This window comes from Tetrahymena thermophila, assembly GCF_000189635.1.
Source record: "Tetrahymena thermophila SB210 genomic scaffold scf_8254241, whole genome shotgun sequence".
NCBI classification, from domain to species: domain Eukaryota; phylum Ciliophora; class Oligohymenophorea; order Hymenostomatida; family Tetrahymenidae; genus Tetrahymena; species Tetrahymena thermophila.
In genome coordinates, this window is record NW_002476104.1 from 85,299 (window position 1) to 108,863 (window position 23,565).

Genomic DNA, 23,565 nt, shown 5'->3' on the forward strand with positions numbered 1-23,565 from the left:
ATATTTATTTAGTATCCTTAAATATATGGATGGAATGGAAGAATATCTTATATTCAAAATTCCTCATCTGAAGTATTAATATTAAAAAATAAATGTAAATTAATTCCAGACCTAAAAAATTATTCAAAATCAAATATTTTTACTTCACCCAGGAATAAAAAATTGCATAAATAAATTAAAAAGTTTTAGTTATTTTACATAAATGAGTGATATTTGAATAAGGTAAAAAATAAAAAATTAAATGCTTTCTCCCCTCATTATTTTATTTGGAGAATATAAGACAGTAGTTGAAATTAATTATGTAAATAAGAATTTTTTAATTTTTAACTTAGAAATAACTTTAAATAGCATAGTTAAAATTATTGTATTATTTTTAATAATTAGTGGATTGAAAATCAAAGAGTTAATTAATTGTCTGTTATAACTAGTATAAAGATTTTAATGAAAAAATTAAATAAATCTTAAGGACATAAAAATAAATTTATAAATTTGAATTTGGAGACTTTTTTTAAATATATGAAAATATCTTTATCAATTTATATTGATCTATATCCCTTTTAGATCTTTTTTTGTTACATCAATTAAAAGAATTAATTATTTTGCTTTTTGGCTTATTTGCTTGTTTTTTTGATTGTGTTTCGTTAAATCTAAATTAATAAATCAATCAAAAAAATTACAAAAATAATAATACTGAATAAGATCTAATTCAAAAGATAATAGATAGATATCTACTTTATTAAATAAATTTAGCTAAATGGGTTGCGCTGGGTCGTCTAAAAAAAAAAAAGACTAAGAAATAAAAGATAAATAACCTGAAATAAATTTTAAGAACTACTATTAATGTGTCCAAAAAGATTTAGAATTGAACATAAAAGATCAAATCGAAAATTTGTTGAAAAAAAATAAATGTAAAGAAGAAGATATAGAGAGGGCTAAGCGTGTATTTATTAAATTTCATATTGCCATTTTAAGTTTTTTTTATAAAATAAAAGGAAGCTTATATAGGGTATTCCAATCTCTAAATAAAGCATAGAGATAAGATTGATAATGGTGTGAATATAAAAGAAGTAGAGAAGTTATGCAAAGATTATGATAAACTTCAAACATAACTTTAATTCAAAGTTATTTTAATTGCTTTAGATGTAGAATATTTAAGAAAGTTAGTTTAGTCGATGGATAAATTTTATAAAGATTTTCTGAAACACTTAAAAGATAACAGATTTCAAGAAAATGTTTTAGAATACATTTAATAAGAAACTTAATCAAAAAGTGTTTAAGACTAAAGTGAAGAATTTAGAGAAAAACTTTTTAAGGTATGTTATTATTTTTACTAATATAGAGAATTTAATTTAATATAACCAAACCAAAAATTAATTTTACCTATCTATCTACTCACTCAATTTTTTACTTATTCATTAATTCACTAATTTATTTATAAAATCTGTTTTAAATTATTTTCATTAATTAAATAAAAAGGAATTCGAGAAAAGATTATTTGATATAATTTAATAATTCTCAAATTAATAACAAAAAATGATTTCTGACAATGTTTTGATTAGATAAATACTGATAGCTAGACTTTCTGACTCAGATGATATAGATTTAAGGCATTTAATTTAAATAGTTAATAGTAAGAGCTAAAAATAATTTTTAGAAAGTATATCAGAAATAAAAAAGTTACAATTAAGAGATTAATCCATGAGCTAACTTATTAACTAAATGGATTATAACTTCTTATAAAGAGAAAATGAAACAAATATCTAAAATGATGTTCAACCCACTGATATAAACATATAAATGCTAGAAGGTTAAATAAATTAATAACCTTACAACCAAATAATTTATGATAATGATAATTCATAAAACTATTAATAAACTTTAGCTATAGATCTTAGTCCAAATGTTAATGTAACTAAAAAGTAAAATACTGATAATTAAAATAAAAGCGATGTAGTAAAAAATTTAATTTAGCTACCATTTACTTCTAACAATGAGTTAATGTTAGGTAATAATACTATTTAAAATCATTAGCCTGAAAATCAAGAGCAACAAAACAATAATTAAGTAAATCAATTCATTTCATAATAAAATTAAGTTAACCAGAATTAATAAATAGCTATTAATAGTGCTTTAGCTAAAAACTAAGGCAAACCTGATTATATAATCAATGAGCTAAATAAAAATGATTAAATATAAGGTTCATTGATAAAAAATTAAATTTAGCAACAAATACCTTCAAGCAGTTTGGTAGCATAAGATATTAATGCTAATTAATATAACTTTTAAATTGAAAATTAAGAAAAAGGTAATAATGACAATTAAGAAAATCAAATCGTATCATAATAAAATAATGCTAATCAAAACTAATAAATTACTTCTACCAGTGTATTGATTAATGGTTTCGGACAAGCATTTAATTTAACCAATCAGGTAAGCAAGCCTGATTAAATTTAAGCTTAAGTGAAAAGTTAAACTTAGTAGTAATTACCTTCTAGTAGCTAGGTTATGTAAAATTTTAATACTCATTAATATCATCTTTAGCTTTAAGATCAAGAAAAAGGCAACAATAATTAAGAAAATCTAACTATTTCATAAAAAAATAATGCGAATCTAAACTAATAAAATAATTCTACCAGTGTATTGATTAATGGTTTCGGATAAGCATATAATTTTACAAATCAGTTAAGCAAACCTGATTAAATAAGTTAAACATAGTAGTAATTGCCTTCTAGTAGCCAGGTTATGTAAAATTTTGACACTCATAAATATAATCTTTAACTTTAAGATCAAGAAAAAGGCAACAATAATTAAGAAAATCTAACTATTTAATAAAAAAATAATCCTAATATAAACTAATAAATTAATTCAACCAGTGTATTGATTAATGGTTTCGGACAAGCATATAATTTAAACACTTAGTAGTAATTGCCTTCTAGTAGCCAGGTTATGTAAAATTTTGACACTCATAAATATAATCTTTAGCTTTAAGATCAAGAAAAAGGCAACAATAATTAAGAAAATCTAACTATTTAATAAAAAAATAATGTTAATATAAACTAATAAATTACTTCAACCAGTGTATTGATTAATGGTTTCGGACAAGCATATAATTTAAACAATCAGTTAAGCAAGCCTGATTAAATAAGTTAATCTTAAGTGAAAAGTTAAATTTAATAGTAATTACCTTCTAGCAGCCAGGTTATGTAAAATTTTAACACTAATTAATATAATCTTTAGCTTTAAGATCAAGAAAAAGGCAACAATAATTAAGAAAATCTAACTATTTCATAAAAAAATAATGCTAATCTAAACTAATAAAATGCTTCTACCAGTGTATTGATTAATGGTTTCGGATAAGCATATAATTTAACCAATCAGTTAATCAAGCCTGATTAAATAAGTTAATCTTAAGTGAAAAGTTAAATTTAATAGTAATTACCTTCTAGCAGCCAGGTTATGTAAGATTTGAACACTCATTAATATCATCTTTAGCTATAAAATTAAGAAAATAAAGGAAATGATTCAGAAAATCAAAACTTTTCATAATTAAAAAATGTTAATCAAAGTTAATAAAATACTTCTACAAATGCTTTGATCAGCCCAACATATAATTTAACTAATCAATAAAACGAACCTGATTAAATTAAATCAGAAGTGAAAAGTTAAATTTAAAAATAAGTTCCTTCTAGTAGCTAAGTAATTTAAAATTTTAATAATCCTTAATATCAAATTTAAACGTAGAACTAAAATTAAGAAAACAATTAAACAAACCAAATCACTTCACAATAAATTTAAACTAATTTAAATTCATAATATCCCTCTACCAGTGTCTTGATTAATGGTTTTAGTCCAGCATTTAATTTACCCGCTTAGCTAAGCAAGCAAGATTAAGTATAAATTTCCCTAACGAAAAGTTAAATTTAGCAACAATTTCCTACTAGCAGCTAGGTAAGATAAGATAACAATGCAAAGTAGTATGAAAGTTAAGTATAAAGTAAAGTTTAAGATGATTATAATTTTGGAAATTATACTTATTTATAACAAAGTAAAGTTAATCTTAATTAATAAAATCCTTCTACAAGTGTACTTATAAATGGATTTGGCTCTGCATATGGTTTTCCAAATGAACCGAATAATTAGGATAATAAAGTTTAATAAGCAATTCCTATAACCAGCTAGATCTTTTCAGATATTAACAAAGCTGTTTAATATTACTTATAGGCACAAAATCAAGTTTAAGTGGAAAATTAAAATACTAACTAAAACAACCTTACTAGAATGAATGAATAAGTAGATAATGAAGACACAGATGAATAATAAAATAATTAACCAACAAATAGTCAATACTTTGGAGAAAGAGTATTAAGTGTATTTATTCCAAGTATTGTGAACGATCCATAAAACAATATAAATAACGATTAAAATGAAAATTAGAAAAAATGTACAACATCAAGCTAATTGATATAATAGTACAATTTAGATTTAACTGAAAAGACAAAAAATTCAAACCTTTCTGCTGGAACTGCAGAATAAACTCAATAAGTATAAACCACACAAAAAACATTGAGTTATTTAGGATCAGTCTTAGATACAAAATGAAGGAAAGAATGACCAACAAACCAGCCATTATATTTATTATAGAAGATAATTTATATATAATACATACATTAAATTATAGATATTGGTCATTTGGTCATGACATGATTAAAGTAACAAAATTTAGATTGGTATCAATTTTAAATAAAATAATTAGTTAGTTGATTATTGTATATGTATATTTATATAAAAATAAATTTAAAATCAGATTATATACTTAAGTAAAATCATTAATTGTTAAGGATAAAATAGTTTATTTATTTAAGCTTTAATCAGTTGGAAAAGAATATTTGTAAAGTTCTAACCTTCATAAACTTAACATACATATTTTGTTACTATTTATATGATAGCAATAAATTTAATAAAAAAATTTTTAATTTAACAAATTTAATAAAAATAAAAATTAATTTTTGTAAATATTAAAATATTTCTATCTATTTTAATTTGCTTATCTTGATTTCATTAACATTTTATCAATTTTGTTATTTTTTTAATAATTTAATTTCAAAAAAAATAAATTGATTTTTTTCTATAATAATTTTGAAAATCATTAATTTTCAATAAATATTATTTCTTTTATTTAATTTTTAGTAGGATAAAATCTTAAAATGAATTTTTCCTTAATCTTTATTAATTTTCAAGTAAATTTATCGTTGGCAAAGAATAATTAATTGGATAAAATGCTCAAAATAAGCTGAACTTGCACATTTTAATTTGAAATTGACAAATTTTTTGTAAAATAATTATTTAGTTTGAATAAAAAATTAATTTTTAATAAATATTTTAAACAAAAATATTTTTAATTTTATTTAACATATAAAATGATTATTTATTTATATTAAAAATTTAACTATAATATATTGTTTAAAAAATAATTCTATAAAAATGGTACCAGTTAGTTTTTTAGGGGAATATCTTAGTAAGATACAAAAAGAATTAAGATTGAAGACATATGAATGTACTTAGTATACTTTTATAAATGTTAAGAGTAACAAATCTTTTACGAGTGATTTTGGTGATTAATTTGTTTACTAGTTTCCTTTACTTACTTAATTTAGGGATAGCAAGAATCGATCAATAAGTGTAAATCAAATAGTATGTTATCTGCATGCAAAACACTATTCTAATTTTATGCATATTTAATTAAGTGCTATGAAGAACAATTTTTATGTTTAAGTGAAAACTTTAAGGAGTATTTTTGATCACTCACTACTTATCTTTTGATATCATTATAAATATTAATAATAGGGTAAAAAGTAATCAATCACTTAATTAATTTTACAGTTGACTAGAGCAATCAAACAAACAAGCAAACTAAATAGTTAAATAATTAATTAATTCAATATAATCAGAAACAATTAAAATAAGCACATTAAAAAAAATAGCTAAATTGCGCAAATCATTCATATTTATTATAAATGGCTTTGTTTTTTAGGATTGAAGATATATTACCATAAGAGATAGAAGATGTAACTTAATTATCTTATAAAAGCATTTATTAAAACCCTTTCTCCTATAATTATCATAAAAAGGCTAAAAATTTTAAGGGTTGGCTTAAGAAGAAATCTCCAAACTTTCTAGGTGGATGGTAAAAAAGGTAATAAATCAAGCATGTTATTAAGCAAATTAATAAATTGTTTAGGCTAATAGAGTTGATCTTTGTTGAAATTGAAGATACATTTTATAAAATAGGTACTTTGTTATAGCAGCAAATGGAGAAAAGAGCTATTCCCTAGCGTATTTTGAAAATGAGGTAAAAGGAGTTATTAAGTTAATTATATGAAATATATTTTAGAGATAGTTGGTGACTATCATAATGGATTAGGTTTTATCACCATTTAAGCGAATTTTGATAAAGATAAAGTTCTAAATAAAATTTTAAAGCAAACTATAATGAAGAATTTAGTACTAATTAATATTTATTATATTTATAGAAAGATCCAAAGCCAAAAGGACATATTGATATAGCAAAGATATAGGATATTCATTATGATGGTGATCGCATTTTTAGCATTATTTATCCAGAGAGAAATTTTGATTTAAAGCCAAAGACAAGCTAATTGAGAGCATAGTGGTCCAGAAATTTAATGATTATAAAGAAGTGGCTTTAGAAAAAGTATCCAAACATGCAAAAACCTCTTGAACCTCTTACAAATAGTTAAAGAAGCAGTATTGTCTCTCCAAGAAAAAGTTGGAAGACCTTTTCAGAGAGATCATTATCTTCTATTTGCGTATAAAAAGACAGTAATAGATAGAAAATTATTATTATAGCAATTAAATATTGAATATTCATATTATCCAGCAAGTTTTAAGCACTAAATAAATCTACAATTTTTAAAGATATTTTTAGATTTATGGTAATTAAATCTAATAAGAATGCAGGAGTTAGTAATAGTGCACAAACTTTTAAGGCAAATTGATAAAATATGAAATAGAATAAACATTTCATTAGATTAAACTAAACATTTATAAAAACAAATTATTATCGAAAAAAACGTTTAGAATCTAATTTTGGTTTCTAATTTACGTTCAACAATTAAACTTAATTTATTTTAATCATAATACTAAATTTATATTTTAGACAAAAAAATCAAGTTTAATTGATAAATTATTTTTAATTAATAAATAGGAGTATCAAATCTAGATTCAAATAACTCTGGATCGGAATCTAAGAGTCCTGACTCAGCAAGAATGGGCAGCAAATCTAACTTGGATTTAGAAATAGATAACAATTACTTAATTCAAAAGTGCGGTCTAATAGACCACATTAATCCAGAAAGCCCTAAATATCAAAATAGAATACTTTGTGGCTTTTTACACAAGCGTTCTAAAGGAAAAGTAAAATATTTCATGAAGAGATGGTTTATCTTGATTTCTGCTAAGCCTCTTAGCTCTGAATATTTTGATGAAGAGATTCTATAAGAAACTGACTTGTAATAAATAATGAATCTTTTTATAGATTTAATTAAAAAGATAATTTATTTTAATATATTTTAAAATAACAAAAACTATAAAAATAAATTGATTTTTTAGGGAAAAAATTAGATTTATCATAAAGCTTTCTTTTAACAAATAAAACAAATAGCTTCTCAACTAATCAACCAATAAATGTTTAATATTAAATTTTGGCACATTTATTTTAAAATGAATCTATTTAATCTATTTTGAGAATATAAAAAAAAATTATTTATTTATTTATTTAACTTATGATAGGCCTCCATGGATGGAATTAGATACTTTATACTAATTTAAGATTGAAAGCAAGGAAAATATAGGAAAACCAAAAAAAGGTTTAAAAATGAATTAGTGTATTGAAGTCTTTGATAAAGATATGAGCAAATCAAAGGAGAAAGGTTTTACTTTCTCAATTAATATGGGCGATAGATTATATCATTTAATGGCTGAAACAGCAGTTGAAAGAATAACATGGGTCTCTAAATTAAAAACTTCAATAAAAACTATCAAAGAACTCAATAAAGGAAATGTAATTCAAATTTAGCTTTATTAGAAATAATTTAATTTTAAGATTAAAAATTTATTTTGTTTTTGGGATTTCGGATATAAATTAAAAATTTGAATTTATAAAAGCAGTAAGCTAAAAAATTAATTAGAAATTTATTAAAAATGAAAGAAATTCTTAGGTTTGTTTACAAAAAATTTTTAAAATTTAACAATTTAATTCAATATTTTTTCATAAAATAAAAAAACAAATTAAAAAAAAAATGTATGAATTTTTTGATCATTCATTTAATTTTTCTTACAATGTTTTATTAAAAATAATTAAATAAATATAAAAATAGCTTAAAATCAAGAAGAATATAGATGGAATTTTAAAAGAATATGACAATCATACAAGTTTTATAGAGAGAAGAAAGGGTTTGAGAGAAAAAATAGATGCCGATATTTTAAAATTTAAATCAACAGCTCTTGGAAAAGAGTTAACTGAAGATGAAAAGTAAATATTATAAAATTTTAATAATTTTGTTTTTAATTATTTATTTGAAATCATTTTTGAAAATAATTAATTAATTAATTAAACCAGTTTGATAGATAAAATTTTATTTGTTAGAATGTTTGTTTTCCTAACAGTTAAATGATTTAATTGAATAAATGTTAATATATTTAAGTGTGTTAAAAATTATTAAAATAAATAAAATAGAATATAAGATTTAGATATATTTCTAAATTTTCTTTAATTGTTAGCCACAGAGATGTTAGATGTAAGTAAATTAATTAAGTTTCTTTAAAGAAATTTAATTTATTATTTTATTCAATAGGTAATGAATGCATGCTTGGCCAAGCAACCTAAAAGAGAAGATTTAATTAAAGAATATACTGATTACTTGCATGAACATATTTGCAACCTTCTGAAAGAGTTCTGGGAAGAAAGGTTTTCCACATTTGATGTAATATTTTAATTTAATGGAGTTTTTATTTAAAGGGCTTTTTATAATTTATTTAAATAGGGTGTTTCACTTCTAAAATTGTCAACTTGGATTAGCAAATACCAGGAAGATCTAAAAAAATTTATCAACGATGATAGAATTGAACATGGTCTTAACACTTTAATTAGAATTCATACTAATAGAAGTATAGAAGCTGCAGAAGGAATCATAGATGGAATACTAGAATATGAAAGGAAAAATAGTCTTTAGGAAGAGTTAGATAGAGCTATTAAAGAAAAAGAAATTCTTACAAGCACAACTTATGTTGATTTGTTTAAAATAATAAATGAAGGACTAGATTTTAGTTATGCTATTTGCTCTTGCTAAGAATTAGTAAAATAATTCGGATTCTACGGATCACAATTAATACAATATTACTTACAAGGAGTTTAAAACATGATTGATGAAATGGATTTTTCCATCAACTAATTGATTTGTATCTGCAATAACACACTCAATTTTAATGACAGTAGCAATAAATATTACAATAGGTAATTAAAAATTCTATTCAAAATTAAAATTTATTTGCTTGAAGAAACTAAATTTATTTTTTATAATTAATTAGACTTATTTCAATCAAAGGAATCAAAGAAGAAGATATTGAGAAAGCTTACAATAAAAGTTTAATTGCTAAATCGTTTATTAATTTATCAAATAACGCTTACAACAAAGTAGAAAATTACATTCTTGATGAATTACCAACCTACTTTAGCAAAAAGGCATTTCTTGAAATCAAGCTCGGCGACACTCTTTAATAATTTGTTGAAAGCAGAATTAAATCAATCAAAATTTTCCATGATCGCTTTTAACGTAAAGCTTGGAAATAAATTCTAGACTAGCTTATCCTCTATTATTTCTAATGCATGATTTTGAGTTGCCCAAAAGCTAAAAAAGAGCAAGTAATCAATCACATCACTCCTTATTTTATATTCAATTTTTTAATTTTTTTTTTTTTTTAATAGATTGATGACTTTGTCGAGAAGTTGGAAGATGATCAAAAATTACTTGAAGAAGAATTTAGTACCTTTTTAACTGATTCTAGCTTAAAGACTAGCTTAAAACCATTTTAAGAAATGATTGATTTTATCACAGAAGATTCTGAAATTAAAATTTAGAAAAACTGTAGAAATTTGAGAGTTTGCTTTGGGCCTGCATTCACCTTTAAAACTGTCGTAAAAAATATTCATTTTGTGGTTTTATCTTTTATTAACAATAAATTAAAATTAGAAAACCATTTTGGAACTTAGAAAAGACTTGGACAAAGAAACAAGAAACGATATGATTCAGTTTTGTCAAGATGTATTAAATTTAAATTAAATTAATAAGAATTAATCATAAATTACATATAAAACTAGACACTCCAACTCTACAATAAAGAGCATGCTTAAGAAGTAGAAGAGTAAGAAATTGACATGCGTATAAATGTTTTGGGAGTGGAGTAACAGATGTAAAGAGACTCGATGGAGATAGAAACAGCAGACTCAATAGATGGTGAGTTAAAAAAACGTAAAACAATATCCCTAAGTTTAACTATGAACGATGTAAAGAATAAATAAATTTTAAAATGAGCTAAATTAAATAAATTTACAAATTAAAAGGGAGATGCCACTCAAGAACAGTTGCATTAAGATGTTATTCCAAGAAAAGATGTATAATATAAATGATTTGAATTTACATATTATTAAAAATTTTTTATAATTTAAAGAGCTACATGAGTAGAAGAAGCACTCTAGATGATCAAAAACCTAGGGAATTCATAGAAGAAGGATATCTATTAAAGAAGAGCTTGAATAGCAAGTAATTTCAATTTATTATTTTTAATTAATTTAATTTTTTCAAAATATTTTTAGCTTCTATGAAAAGAGATATTTTAGAATAAGAAATGGAGTTCTCTTTTGGTACTTATCTGAAAGAGCACAAGAAGTCTAAAATAAAATTGAACTTTCAGGAGTAGAAGATATCAAAGAAAAAGAAGAAAGCTGTTCATTTTAACTCGTAAAACAAAATTATTCCAAATATTGTAATTAAAATTGATCTTAATTTAAATTAGAATCTTGAAGATAAAAAATCTGGAAAAAAGGGTAAATCATATAAATTGAAAGCTGAAAATCTGGAAGAAATGACATTGTGGGTTAAAACTCTGCGTAGAGAATTGAATAAAATTCATAACTACAACATAGAAGAAGAGCTAAAATTTGAAGCTTAAGTAATTCATTCAAATTAATTTTACAAATTTAATTTATTTACAAAAATAAATTAAAATTTAATTTAAATTAAAGTTTGAATCTTTGATTTAGATTTAAAGGTACCTTAATTCCTCAATATGATTGTACGAATTGTGTACAAATAATACCATAATTTTAAGATAAATTTTTAAAAAAATGAATTCCTCACTAGAGTATTCAATTTTATATTAATTGATGAATTACGGTGTTCTTTGAATGTTTATTTAAAATTAATTTTAATTTTTTAGATTTTTAATTTAAAAAAATATGTTTGTTTTTATGACTACTTAATTGATGAGACTTAATTTTTATTTTAAATTAAAAATTTTTTAAATTAGAAAACTGGTTAAGGTAAGGCACTACTATTCAAAGACTACGATGCTATCAGAAGAGCTCAAAGAGTTAAATAAAAATTGGAAGAGAAAAAGAAAAAACAAGAAGAAAAGGAAAGATTACGTAAAGAAGAATTATCAAGAACTTTAAGTACTCAAAATAGAGAATCAAAAAATAGAATAAGTTTAGTGAAGTAAAATACATAGTTAGATTTTCCTATTTCTAACAAGAACAATAGAGCACTAGAACTTTCAGAAAGTCCCAAATTTAAAAGTCATGGGTAAATAAGGATGGCTCCATCTTGTGGATGCTGGACTAAGTTCCTATCATTCTTTGGAGTTTCTAAAAATTGAATACTTTATATTTATAATAACTAATTAATACACTTAATAGCAATCACTAATTTAATTTTTATTCTCTCATTAATTCAATTATCATTTTAATTACATTTATATATATATCCAAATATGTATTTTATAGCTTCAAATTTTATTTTTCTCTTCATAATTTTATTCTCATGTTTATTTTATTAAATAATCTTAAAAAAGATTCACTCTCCCTCCGCCTTCTTTAAAATTTTATTTAAATCAACTAGCCTATCTTTCTTTCGTAAATTTTTAATTTAAGACTTCAAACAAATAATGCTTAAATATTAACCAAAAGTTTATCTGATTGTTTAAAAATGTATTATTAATATAGTCCAAACAAACACTTTATCTGATTTTAAAATTAAACTAAATGAAATTAAATGGTAAAGATATTTTTATTTTAAGCAAGTATTTTTATTAAGATAAATATTTTTTGTTTGTTTTAAGTAATCGCTTACTTTAAGATAGATTTAATCTAAAAAAAGTAATACTTAGATTAATCATTTTATTTTTTTGTAAGGTATTTAAGTTAAATAGAGTTTTACTGATACTTAAATTAATACAAATTTTACGAGAAATAAAATGTATTAATAAAAATTGAACTAAAAAATATCAAACAAACAATGTTTATTTATTAATTTATTATTTATCAGTTGATTAAAAAAGAAAACGCTTAATTATATTTTAATTTGCAAATAATTATAAAATTCATAATATTTAATTATAAGATTTGTAAGTAACTAAGTAGTAGGAATTAAATGATTGTTAAAGAAAACCCTAAAATATAAGGCAATAATAAGCAGTTCTTGCCAGCGCCATATAAGAAAAAAAGATATTACACTCCATAAGATATTAAAGTTCATAATACTGCTAATGATTGTTGGCTTTCGTTTTTTAATAAAGTGATTGATCTCACTCCATTAATTTAAGCATCAATTTCATGTATCAAATTTTACTGCTTCAAAGAATACAATTAGGATTTTTATATAGAAAGGGTATTCATTCATTTTTTGTATTTTAACAAATTTAGCTCCATTATGTAAACCCCTTATCGATGCCGCTGGTACTGATATTACTTATTGGTTCGATAGCCAAACTAGAGAGCCTAGAAAAAAAATTGACTTGCAAACAGGATAAGAAGTATATTATTGTCCTTTAGGGTAGTTTTTGCACATTCCACCACAGGGACCAAACAGTACAATAGATGCTTCTGCTACTCTTGTTCCGTATATTATTTTATTGAGTAAAATGAGATTTTATTTTATTATCGTTTGTCTATTTTTAGTTGGTGGAGAAACCCAGAATACTAAATAGGATTATTATCATACAAAGTGAGAAAAATAAAAATTGTAAATATGCTCTCAGATCATGAAGACGTATTAGTAGTAATGAAACAGATTATTTATCAATGAGTAGAAATATTAAAATTTATATAAATTTTATGCACTATTAAACAGGTTCCAAGCGAAGAAACCATAAACGAAATTTTAGAAAGATATAAAACAATCAATTACCATGCAGCAAGCTATACCTGGAAAAGAATGAGTATTCCTCTTGATATGGATAAAAATCTAGAAGAAAATGGAATTCCTGATGAAACTGTAGAATTTGAAGAGTAAAAATAATTTTTATTTCAAATGAAAAAAACATTTTATATTCATTTAATTAATAAAAGACTTGACATTCCTGAAACAGAGTGGTATATTCCAGCAATTCATTTATATTTCAATGATGATTTAACAGTGGCTTGAATTCATAGCATATAAACAAAATTAAAAAAATGTATTTTAAAGTAATTAAGGAATGTTAAATAGATCTATCTTTTAATTTAGAAATAAATAAATTAGTTTTAAATTTGCTTAATAGTATCACAAAATTATATATATATATATTATATATTTATTTATATATCAATTAATCCCTTTTTATAGGAATTTAAATTAATCAAAAAATATTCTTAACTTTATACATATTTTATTTTCTTTATCAGTCAATCAGTCAGTCAGCCAATCAATAAGAATGAAAGAATTTATTTATATTTTATTAATTCTTAATCTATCTCAAATAACAATTTTATATTAATAATAAGTATGTTCTTTTGCTTACTCTTATATTTCCAGCAATAAATTATTTTTTTATTTTTGTATGCATTTGTAATTAGAATAAATAAATGGTTTCAATATTTTTAGAATTCTTTCCTTAAAAAAACAAACTAGCTATATTGAATGATTTTTTTATTGAGTTTAAATACTTAATATATCTTAACAAGTTATTCTCAATAGTATCAAAGATGCTTCAGTTTATTTTGATTTTTCTAAATTAGATTTTGGAATTTCATTGAAAAGATATTTATTTTATTTGATTTTCAAAAAATAATTTGTTAGTTTGTTAATTTTGTAGTGAGTTAGTTAGTTAGTTATTAATGGATGGTGATTAATATTTTAAGATTATTGATAATTAATTTGGAAGCAGTGAAATAATAAATTATTAGAACCTTTTCATAAAAATATTTATTTATTTATTTTCTTACTAATTGATTTGTTATTAAATTTATGAAGATATTTATCAAATACCCAATTCGCCAAATAAATCTGCATTCTAAGCTTTTTATGCCAATTCTTTAATCTATTTGAAAAAATTATAAAAAATTAATATATTTTAAAATGGTCATTCGAACACTTTATTAATATATTTCAAAAAATTTAGCTTTTTAAATTTTTAAAAATTACTTTCTAGTCATTATTTTGAGCTGGCTTTTATCCTATTTAAAGTTTTTTACTCTTTGAATCATCTTTTTTATTTTTAGAAAATGTATAATCGTCATCGTCATCATAATTCACTTTTGGCTTATTCTCTTGTTTTAAAAAATCTAAACCATCTGATTCGTGGCCATCCTGTTTATTTTCATCGAAAAAATTTATATTTTCTTATTTATGGATAGGGTTTAGGCGGACAGATTCTTAAAGATCTTTTTTTGGAGCTTCTGTGAGGTCTTTTACTTAAAATGTAATTTGATTGTTAGAACTGCTATTTTCATCAAAAATGTTTCTTTTTTAAGTTGTATTTTCTCTTGGCTTATTTTAAGGTCTTCTTAGTCTATCGTTTGGTCCTAAAAACACAACTTCTTCTTAAACTTTTGGTTTTTTCATTTCTTTATCTTCAACTTTATTATTTGTTTAAGATTTTTGATTTACATTTTGCTCAGTAGGCTTTTATTATGGGATCATATCATTCTAATTTTTATTTTAATCGCTTTCTGGTGACTAGAGTAATTTCTTCGCTGCAAAGTTGAAAGTCTTTGGTTGCTAATTTGCATCTCTTGAATCGCTACTCTAATTAGTATTAAGTCTTTACTGATTGGCAGTTACTACTCCTCCATCTCTCTTTTCTATATTATTACTTTATTAACCTCCAAATGTAGGGTTATAAAAATTGGATGGTTCCTATGGTTTTTAAATGTTAAATGAGTTATTTTCTTAGCTCATGAGATATGGAGCACCTCCAGCTCCTCCTCCTCTATTCCGAGAAAGAATAGGCTATGCCTAGTAATTGTTATTTTAATCAGAAATATTATTTTGTTAGTTAGATAATTATTTGTTTTCCTACTTGCTCTATGCTTTATCATCAAAGAGGTTATCTAAGTTAGATCTATTAGACTTCGCTATAGTATTTGGAGTATTTTAAGTCTAATCATTCTACAAAATAGAAGGCATGTAAGTATCGTTTGTATAGCTTGCTACACCTCTATTTCTTTGAACTCTTCTAGGCACAAAGCTGTAGCCTTCATCTTCTTGCTTTGATGTCTTATCTTCTACTTAACTGTTAGGTATTTTGCTATCTACTTTCTGGTCAATTTTAGGAAACGAATCTTATTTATTTGCTGAAACTCTCACATTAATTTACTATTACTCATTCTCATGTATTTGGTTATGATTATTTAAATTGTTTTATGATATATTTTGCTGCTAATTAACATTCTTGGAAGTATTGACTTCTTTAAATAAGCTGTCTTAGTCTTATTTTTGTTCGTTGATAGATTTCCTTTAATTGCTGCTTCTGCTTCTGAAGTTAAATGTAGGTTTCTAACTCTAGTTAACTTCATCATCACCAATTACTTCTTTTTTCTAGTCTTATTTTGCTTATATATTTTTTTTGATAGGAGTATCAGACAAGTCAGAGTTATCATCTCCATCTTTCTTCAATGCTATACCATTTACTATCTTTGATATGTTTGCATCGCTTTTTTGGTTAGTATTATTAGCTTATTAAGTATGATCTTAGCCACCTTTAGGGACATAGCTTTGTTCATGTATTTTAAGATAACCAATATTTTCTTTGTTTTAGTCATCTTCTGATTTTTTCATTTTTTTGATAATGAATTTTGGTTTTGAAATCAAAGATATGTCATTTTCATTCATTTCTTAGCTTTCTATATGCTTAGATTGATTACTCACAGATACATCATGCTATTGATCAGCAGTATTAGAACTGTCCTTCCTTTTATATTCCATCAAGTGTGAGAATTTAGGTTTCACATCTTTTTCTTCTCTATCTCTTTGTATGCTTCTACTCTTAGGTGAATGTAGGCCACTTCTTTTTGATTGCTATGAAGACGAGGGTTGCTTTCTAATAATTGTAAAAGTGGTGTTTTTAATATCCAAGTTATCTTCTAATTTTATGTCTTCATCCAGCTCTTTGCTCTAAGTATTTAATATCTAAGAGCTGTCCTTCTCCTGTTCGACAAGGTTATTGACTTATTACAGTTTTTCTATCCCTGCCTCTTCCATCAGTTAATTTAATTCCTTAACTTGTATAGCAATATCTCTATCCTTGAGCCAGATATCGTCATCAATATCTTTAGATTTTCTCCTAAAATCATATTAAAGAATAGAATATATCTAATTTTATTTTGATTAATGCAATTTTACTTTAGCTATATGACGTCTTTTTTCATCTCATCTTCTCTTACTCTGAGCTGTTTTTCCATAGTCTCCATATTCTTTTCATTGATTTATATCTTTTCTCTGAGCTTTTTCAAATGCATTCTTTTATCCTATTCCTACATTTCTTTCTATTTCTACTGATAAATTGGAACATTTAACTATTTAGCCTTCTAGCATAACTCATCAAATATTTTATTTTTTTCTTTCATTACATTCTATTTTTTATTTTTTAAATCTCATTTAAATCTATAAAATTTAATACTATTTACATTATTGTGAGCCATGTCTTCTTGAATTTTTTGTAATCTATTATTTGCTTCCACTATTTTCGTGTCGAAGATGCTAATTTCCATTTTTATTCCATGAGTTTTCTTAACTTCAGCAGGAATTCCATTCCTTCTATTTATATCTTGTAATTGATTTTCGATTTCTTTTTTCTGCTATTGCAATTTGTTTATGTTTTATTTGTATGTTTAAATAACTTTTTGTGCAGCCTAAATCTAACTTTTAATATCATTCATATATTTTGGCTCCATGATCAACTGTTCCCTTTATTAAAGCTATGAAAATATAAAAAATGAAACTCTTAAAAAAAAAGAAACATAACCAATTAATAATTTACTCTATTATTTTCAGCTCTAAGCTTCTGAATAATTTTGTCAGTGTTAATAATCTCAGTGTCTAAGTTGTAGTATTTGGGATTTAAAGATCTAGAGCTTTATCTAGATGCACTTGACATAACTGATTGTTATTCAAGTTTGTTAGAATTTATGTTTTTAACCAAATGATCTTGCTTCTTTTCGCTGTATTTGCTTAATTCTTTGTTGAGTGCTTTGATTTTATCATTGAGTTGGCTATTTTCATCCTGTATCTACTTTATTGTCAACTTCTAGTAATTAGAATCTAAAATCAAAGCTTATAGCTTTTGTACTATTTTTAGAAATATTTTCATATCAATAAATGCAAGCAATTTTTAACATTTAATCTTAATATTATTTAAATAAATTACCATAAGGAATGTAAGGCACAGGCTAATAAACTCTTTTGCTTAGTGAGCGTGCACTCTTCTTCTGTGAAACAGTCCTCGTCCTTGGAGTAATTGTAATATTTGTGGCTGTCCCATAATCACTTTAATTAGCTTTATATGTCGTCTTACTGCTAATGCTTACTATTAAATTAATAAATTTAACATTTTTAAAAAAATAAATGTCTACCTTAATCAAATTCAAGGGTATAATCATCCATTTCTCTATATTATTGTATGAGTTATAAATATTTATTACTTAATTTGAGAAAGATATTTCTTAATTAGAATAGGGGTATAATTTTTTCACCCCAGCAAAATTTATTTTTAATTAATTACTTTTTTTCTTTTTAATTTTTGATTAGTAAATATTTATTTATTTATAAATTTTTTTTAGAAATAATTAATCAAAAACTTTGTTTATTTTGTTTGCTGGTTTGTTCGTTTATTTTTTTTAAATTTAATATTTTTTTTTCTGTGACAATCAATTATTATAAATTTGTTAGGTAAATTATGAAGAAATAAAAGTTATAACAAATAAATTTTTTAATTAATTTAGTTAGCTTATTTTTTTTCTAACGAATAAATAAATAAATGATTAATTGATGCAATATTTAAGCTATTCATCACACAATTTAAAAAAATACTTATTAACCAGAAAGACTAACTAAATTATCTATTTTAGATAAAATTCTTCTTTTAAAAAATTAAAACTTAAAAGATTATCTTTTTGAGCAAAGTTTTTATTATTTAACAAAATATTTTTTAAATTAAATTTTCAATATTGCGAGACTTATTTATTATTCAGTTAGTTCAAAGAGCTCATTTTTTGAAAAACTTTTTTGTTATTTTTTCATTTAGATTAAGTTTTAGTAGAAAAAATCTAAGCGTATTATCTATCTTTTAGGTATTTTTTAATATTTTGATGAAAATTATATGGCTATTAAATGTTTAGGTTTCAAAACTTTTTATTCTTTTGCAGAAACGATATTTTTATTGATGGATTTGGGGAATTTGAGCTAAATTAATAAAAACAGGTTACAAATAATTTAATAAATAGATTAATAAAATTTATTTCAGTTTTTAACTTTTTTATTTAAAGATACTTACTTATCAATTAACAAACAAAAAAAAGGATCAATTGTTATTTTAAATACAGAAAAAAGATTTATTTTTCATAATTAATTAAATTAGAAAAAAATTGAAATTTATTTTTTAAAAAAGAAAAAGTTGAAACAAAAAAAATGATAATTGCTAGGTTAGAACAAGTAGGAAATATATTAAAAGCTTAAAATAAATAGTTAAAATAAAATTATTTTATATGAAAAGTTAAATAGCATTTAGACAACTGCAGGAGTTAACTCTTTGAAAATGTTATTCAAGTATGTTAAAATAAATGAATAAATATTATATAAGATGAAACTAAACATTATCCAAAATTAAAAGTGAGTAGCCAGTAGGAGAGGATCATACTAATAAAATGTGTTAGCTCTTAAAAGAGGGTGTAAATCTTAATTACTTAAAGATAGACATTAAGTAATTCATTTTTTAAAAACCATTCATTAAGACTTTTTAATTATTTTTATCTTTGAAATAGAAAATAAATTTAATTTGGGGATATCATTGCAAAAATGCTAGGACAAAATCTTTCAAATTGCAAGAATTTGTAAAACTTAAATCTCATCTTAATGTAAGCAAATATTAAATCTAAAAATAAATATTTATTTTTAAAATTAAATAATTAACAAATTAGAAATGACAATATAAGCAATGAAGGTTCATTACACATTAGTAGGGGTATCTCTGAATGTAAAAATCTTACTGAAGTAAACCTCTATTTAGGGTAGCATTAACAAAAAACTCTTTAGAGAAAAATTCAACAAGAAAAAATTAAATTATTTGAAAAAGAGTTTTTTTAAAAAGATATTTTTTAATTTAGCTTCACATAAAACATAAAAAAGGTATAATCTTATTGGAGATAACCATTCTGCATGTATTGGCTAGGGATTGGCAAATTGCAAAAAACTTACTCATTTAACCATAGATTTAACGTATTTTCAATAAAGAAAAACATTTTTATTTAATAATTTTTATTAGTAAGAATATTGTAGTTGACGACTCAGTAGGCTTTGGATAGCAAATTGCAAAATTAGATAATTTAACATACTTAAATCTCAGTTTTTGGTAATTTTTTAAATTGTTATCCTTTTAATTACAATAAATTCCTTAAAAATTAAACATTATTTAGTTTATAAATCTGATTAGAAAACATTATTTTTAACAGATAATTAAATTTTATTAAAATTAATTAAGCATTTTCACAGAAAGAAAATAGAAATCGTTTATTTATTTAAAAAACAATAAATTTAATTATTCAGCATAAAATTGCAAACATATTTTATAAATAAATTAAATAAAGAAAATAATTTTATCTAAAAAACATTTCTAAACTTTCTTATTTAATTGTTTTAGATTTTTTAAATAATAATTTTTATTCAAACAAATTAAAAAATAAATTCAGGAGATGTTAAAATTTCAAGGAAGAGGGATCTACAAAAATAGCTCAAGGTATTGCTAAATGCAAAAATTTGAATACTTTGATATTTGACTTAAGGTGATATACAAATAATATATAATATTTATGATAAATATTTTAAATAAACTTATTTTTTATCATAGCTCTACAGCAATTGGATAAGAAGGACCATCGAAGTTTTTGCATGAAATTTCTAAAAGCTAAACCATTTCAAATTTGACATTAAGATTAAAGTAAATAATATGAATTATATTTGAATTTCTTAATATTTTTATTAAAGGAACAATGAATTAGATGATAATTGCATGGAAAAAATTGGTTTATCTCTTATTGAGTGCAAAAGACTTAGCAGCCTTTCTCTCGATTTATCGTATTTGATTTCTACTTTATAAAATTACTATTATTCTTGTATTAAATCATAATAGCATCAATAACATCGGACCTTAAGGAGCTTTTAATTTAGGAAAGTCGCTAGGCTAGTGCTCCAATTTGAATTCTTTAAAGCTTAGCTTTGAGTATAATAATTATAAATTTAATCTATTATTTAGAGGATAAATAATAAAAAAGTGTCAACAAAATTGGAAATAAAGGTATCATTGGATTAGGTGTTGTGCTATCCAATTGTGATAATCTACAAAGTTTAGACTTAGAAGTTTGGTAAAAAATTTTTATTTATTTATTTTTGTCTATTAATAATAAATACATTTATTAGGAGAAATGGTATTCACCCAGAAGGAGCAAAGGCATTTGGTGAATAAATATCTAAAAGCTAAAACCTTAAAAATTTGTTTCTCGATTTTAGGTATAATTTAAATAAAATAAATTAGATTATAAATAATTTTTAAATACTCAATAAAAAAGTGAAAACCCAATTGGAAAAGATGGTACACTAAACTTAGTTAATGCAATTACATAAACTCCGAAGCTGAGCTTTTTAAAACTAAGATTCTGGTATATTTTAAAGCAAAATCTAAAATATAAAAATAATAAAAATAAATTTTTTTAGGTAAAATGATATTGGAAATGATTTGTTAGAAAAAATTGGAGAAGCAGCCAGCTAAATTTAAAATCTTTGCTCACTTCATTTAGATTTAAAGTAATTAATTTTGAATTGTAGTAAATTTGATACTTACAAAATGATTAATTAGGTAAACTCTTATAGGAGAAAAGGGATGCTAAAGATTAGTTAAATAGCTAAGAAATTGTAAATAACTTTCAGCTTTATATCTATAATTAGGGTAAATTAATATTTTTATTTATATTTATTTACAATTTTTTGAGAATGATTTTCATATTAATTAATTTATTTAATAGAGGAAATAACATACCTTTTAAGAAAGGGTAAAAACTAGGTTTTGAATATAATTGTTTAAAAATTAGCAGTCTATTCAGACTAGACATTAAGTCTATTTGAAAAAATATAGATAAAAAGAAAAGTATACAAAAAATATAATTTTAACTGTATATTTATTCTATTTGTTTAAGCTATTTTATTTCAATTTATACTAATTTTTATTTTAAAACAATTTTATTACAATATAAACAACCAACTAATTATAGAGTATGCTCAAAAAATTGAATTTTAAAAAATATTGATACATATAAACATATTCACATCAACAACTAAAATCTTTTTGATATTACATGGCTGTCTATATGTTTTCTTTAAATTATATAAAAACTAAATTAGAAAACTTAAATAATTGTAGTCTATCAAATAAATGTATCAATAACAGTGGTCTAAATATTTTAATATATTACTTGTTAATTTTAAAATAGTTATAATTATTATGAATTGAGAAAATTGTTTAATACAAAATTCTGAATGTTTAATTCTGTTGAAAAAATAATTATGTATGTATGTATGTTGTTTTTATGCAACGATATTCAAAATCCTAATTTTTAATTCATAGTTAAAAATAAAATTTGTAATCCTAATAAAAATATTAACAAAAAATGATTGAATAATTTAATAGGCATCCATCTTATTTATATCGAGTTATAAGAATAGGTCTTTTCATTCATCTTTTAATTTAGTGTGTGGTATAAATATGCTGAATAAAGATTGTATTCATTTTTAATTGAGATCTGTTTTTAATTTAGTGATTTAATTTTGGTAATTCTATTATCAGTAATTAAAAATTGTAAGATTAATTAAATTTTATTCAAACAGAGTTTTAACACTAAAATTTATAATCATTGTACTAATTGCTTAAAAATTATACTACACATCTCCCTATATTATTTCCACTCAAATGCAGACTTCTTAGATTTTTAAACTTTTAAATTAATTATCCAATACTTTTTCTATGATTTAATATTAGTCCTACTTAAACTTAAATTAAGGTAGATGATAATTGAGCCAAGAGATAAATTATTGAGGAAATTTTGCATGCTCCTCTAATATTTTATATTATCTCTCAGACTTAACATAAAATGAATAAATTACTTTAGCTTTATCAATTTATTTCAAAAAATCTTGCTCCTTCTTCACTAATTTAGTTTACTGAGAGCAAGACATGAACTAATTTTATTCTACTTTTAAAATTAATTAATTATTAAAATTAATATATCTTTATCTTTTATATTGATTGGAGCTCGTATGTATAATTTGTTATTATTTCTTTTTATATTATTAATCTTTTTGAATTATTTTATCACATTTATTTTTTTCTTACTTATTTTAAAGTGAAGGCTTAAAATTAAATTGAATTTACATTAGAATTGATCTAAGATTAATAATAAATATTTTATGTTATCAATTAATGTGCTTATTTGTTTTTTCCTCTATTGATGCAATCCAGTAATTGATACAAATAATTAACATTAACTTGCTTACATTATTAAAAATTTAATTTTGTTTAAGAATTTTATTTTCATAAAAATAAATTTTACACCATAAAATAATAAACAAATATTTAATAATATTAAAAAAATTATTTGAATAAATAAATAAATGAATGAATAATACAACCAATAATAAAAATATATACTAAAACTCTAACTAATAATTAATTCATTATTTACTAATCTCATAAATATTTAATTAAAAATTTTATTGAATTTATTTTACTTGGGGTTGGGGTTGGGGTTGG

The 23,565-nt window shown here is 22.6% G+C and overlaps 5 protein-coding genes across 5 annotated transcripts; 4 read left to right on the top strand and 1 right to left on the bottom strand. All coding sequences in view use genetic code 6, as the record gives it.

Moving 5' to 3' along the window:
- Nucleotides 1–754: 754 nt before the first annotated feature.
- On the top strand, nt 755–4,599 carry TTHERM_01092450 (hypothetical protein; the record flags this gene model as incomplete). The annotated part of the gene is made up of 3 exons (XM_001025452.2): nt 755–940; nt 993–1,313; nt 1,477–4,599. 3 exons carry the CDS (start codon nt 755–757, stop codon nt 4,597–4,599), a joined length of 3,630 nt encoding a protein of 1,209 aa, XP_001025452.2.
- A 1,415-nt stretch (nt 4,600–6,014) lies between these two features.
- TTHERM_01092460 (PH domain protein) lies at nt 6,015–11,952 on the top strand (the record flags this gene model as incomplete). Its single annotated transcript, XM_001025453.3, has 19 exons — nt 6,015–6,065; nt 6,129–6,193; nt 6,289–6,349; nt 6,531–6,840; nt 7,226–7,529; nt 7,810–8,080; nt 8,397–8,551; nt 8,756–8,816; nt 8,874–9,002; nt 9,063–9,532; nt 9,607–9,940; nt 10,004–10,213; nt 10,269–10,340; nt 10,397–10,582; nt 10,640–10,690; nt 10,747–10,838; nt 10,892–11,036; nt 11,092–11,247; nt 11,605–11,952. The coding sequence occupies 19 exons, from the start codon at nt 6,015–6,017 to the stop codon at nt 11,950–11,952; spliced, it is 3,471 nt and encodes a 1,156-aa protein (XP_001025453.2).
- A 773-nt stretch (nt 11,953–12,725) lies between these two features.
- Nucleotides 12,726–13,718, top strand: TTHERM_01092470 (cytochrome b5-like heme/steroid-binding domain protein; the record flags this gene model as incomplete). Its single annotated transcript, XM_001025454.3, has 5 exons — nt 12,726–12,909; nt 12,998–13,193; nt 13,253–13,352; nt 13,425–13,582; nt 13,643–13,718. 5 exons carry the CDS (start codon nt 12,726–12,728, stop codon nt 13,716–13,718), a joined length of 714 nt encoding a protein of 237 aa, XP_001025454.2.
- An 814-nt stretch (nt 13,719–14,532) lies between these two features.
- Nucleotides 14,533–18,155, bottom strand: TTHERM_01092480 (hypothetical protein; the record flags this gene model as incomplete). Its single annotated transcript, XM_001025455.2, has 7 exons — nt 14,533–14,592; nt 14,697–16,836; nt 16,896–17,125; nt 17,180–17,470; nt 17,533–17,840; nt 17,920–18,078; nt 18,125–18,155. 7 exons carry the CDS (start codon nt 18,153–18,155, stop codon nt 14,533–14,535), a joined length of 3,219 nt encoding a protein of 1,072 aa, XP_001025455.2.
- A 1,023-nt stretch (nt 18,156–19,178) lies between these two features.
- Nucleotides 19,179–21,884, top strand: TTHERM_01092490 (kinase domain protein; the record flags this gene model as incomplete). Its single annotated transcript, XM_001025456.3, has 17 exons — nt 19,179–19,202; nt 19,264–19,316; nt 19,381–19,470; nt 19,532–19,624; nt 19,688–19,777; nt 19,896–19,985; nt 20,032–20,118; nt 20,456–20,548; nt 20,614–20,703; nt 20,751–20,840; nt 20,896–20,985; nt 21,038–21,127; nt 21,183–21,272; nt 21,332–21,421; nt 21,477–21,566; nt 21,619–21,708; nt 21,785–21,884. 17 exons carry the CDS (start codon nt 19,179–19,181, stop codon nt 21,882–21,884), a joined length of 1,440 nt encoding a protein of 479 aa, XP_001025456.3.
- Between the last annotated feature and the right edge of the window lie 1,681 nt (nt 21,885–23,565).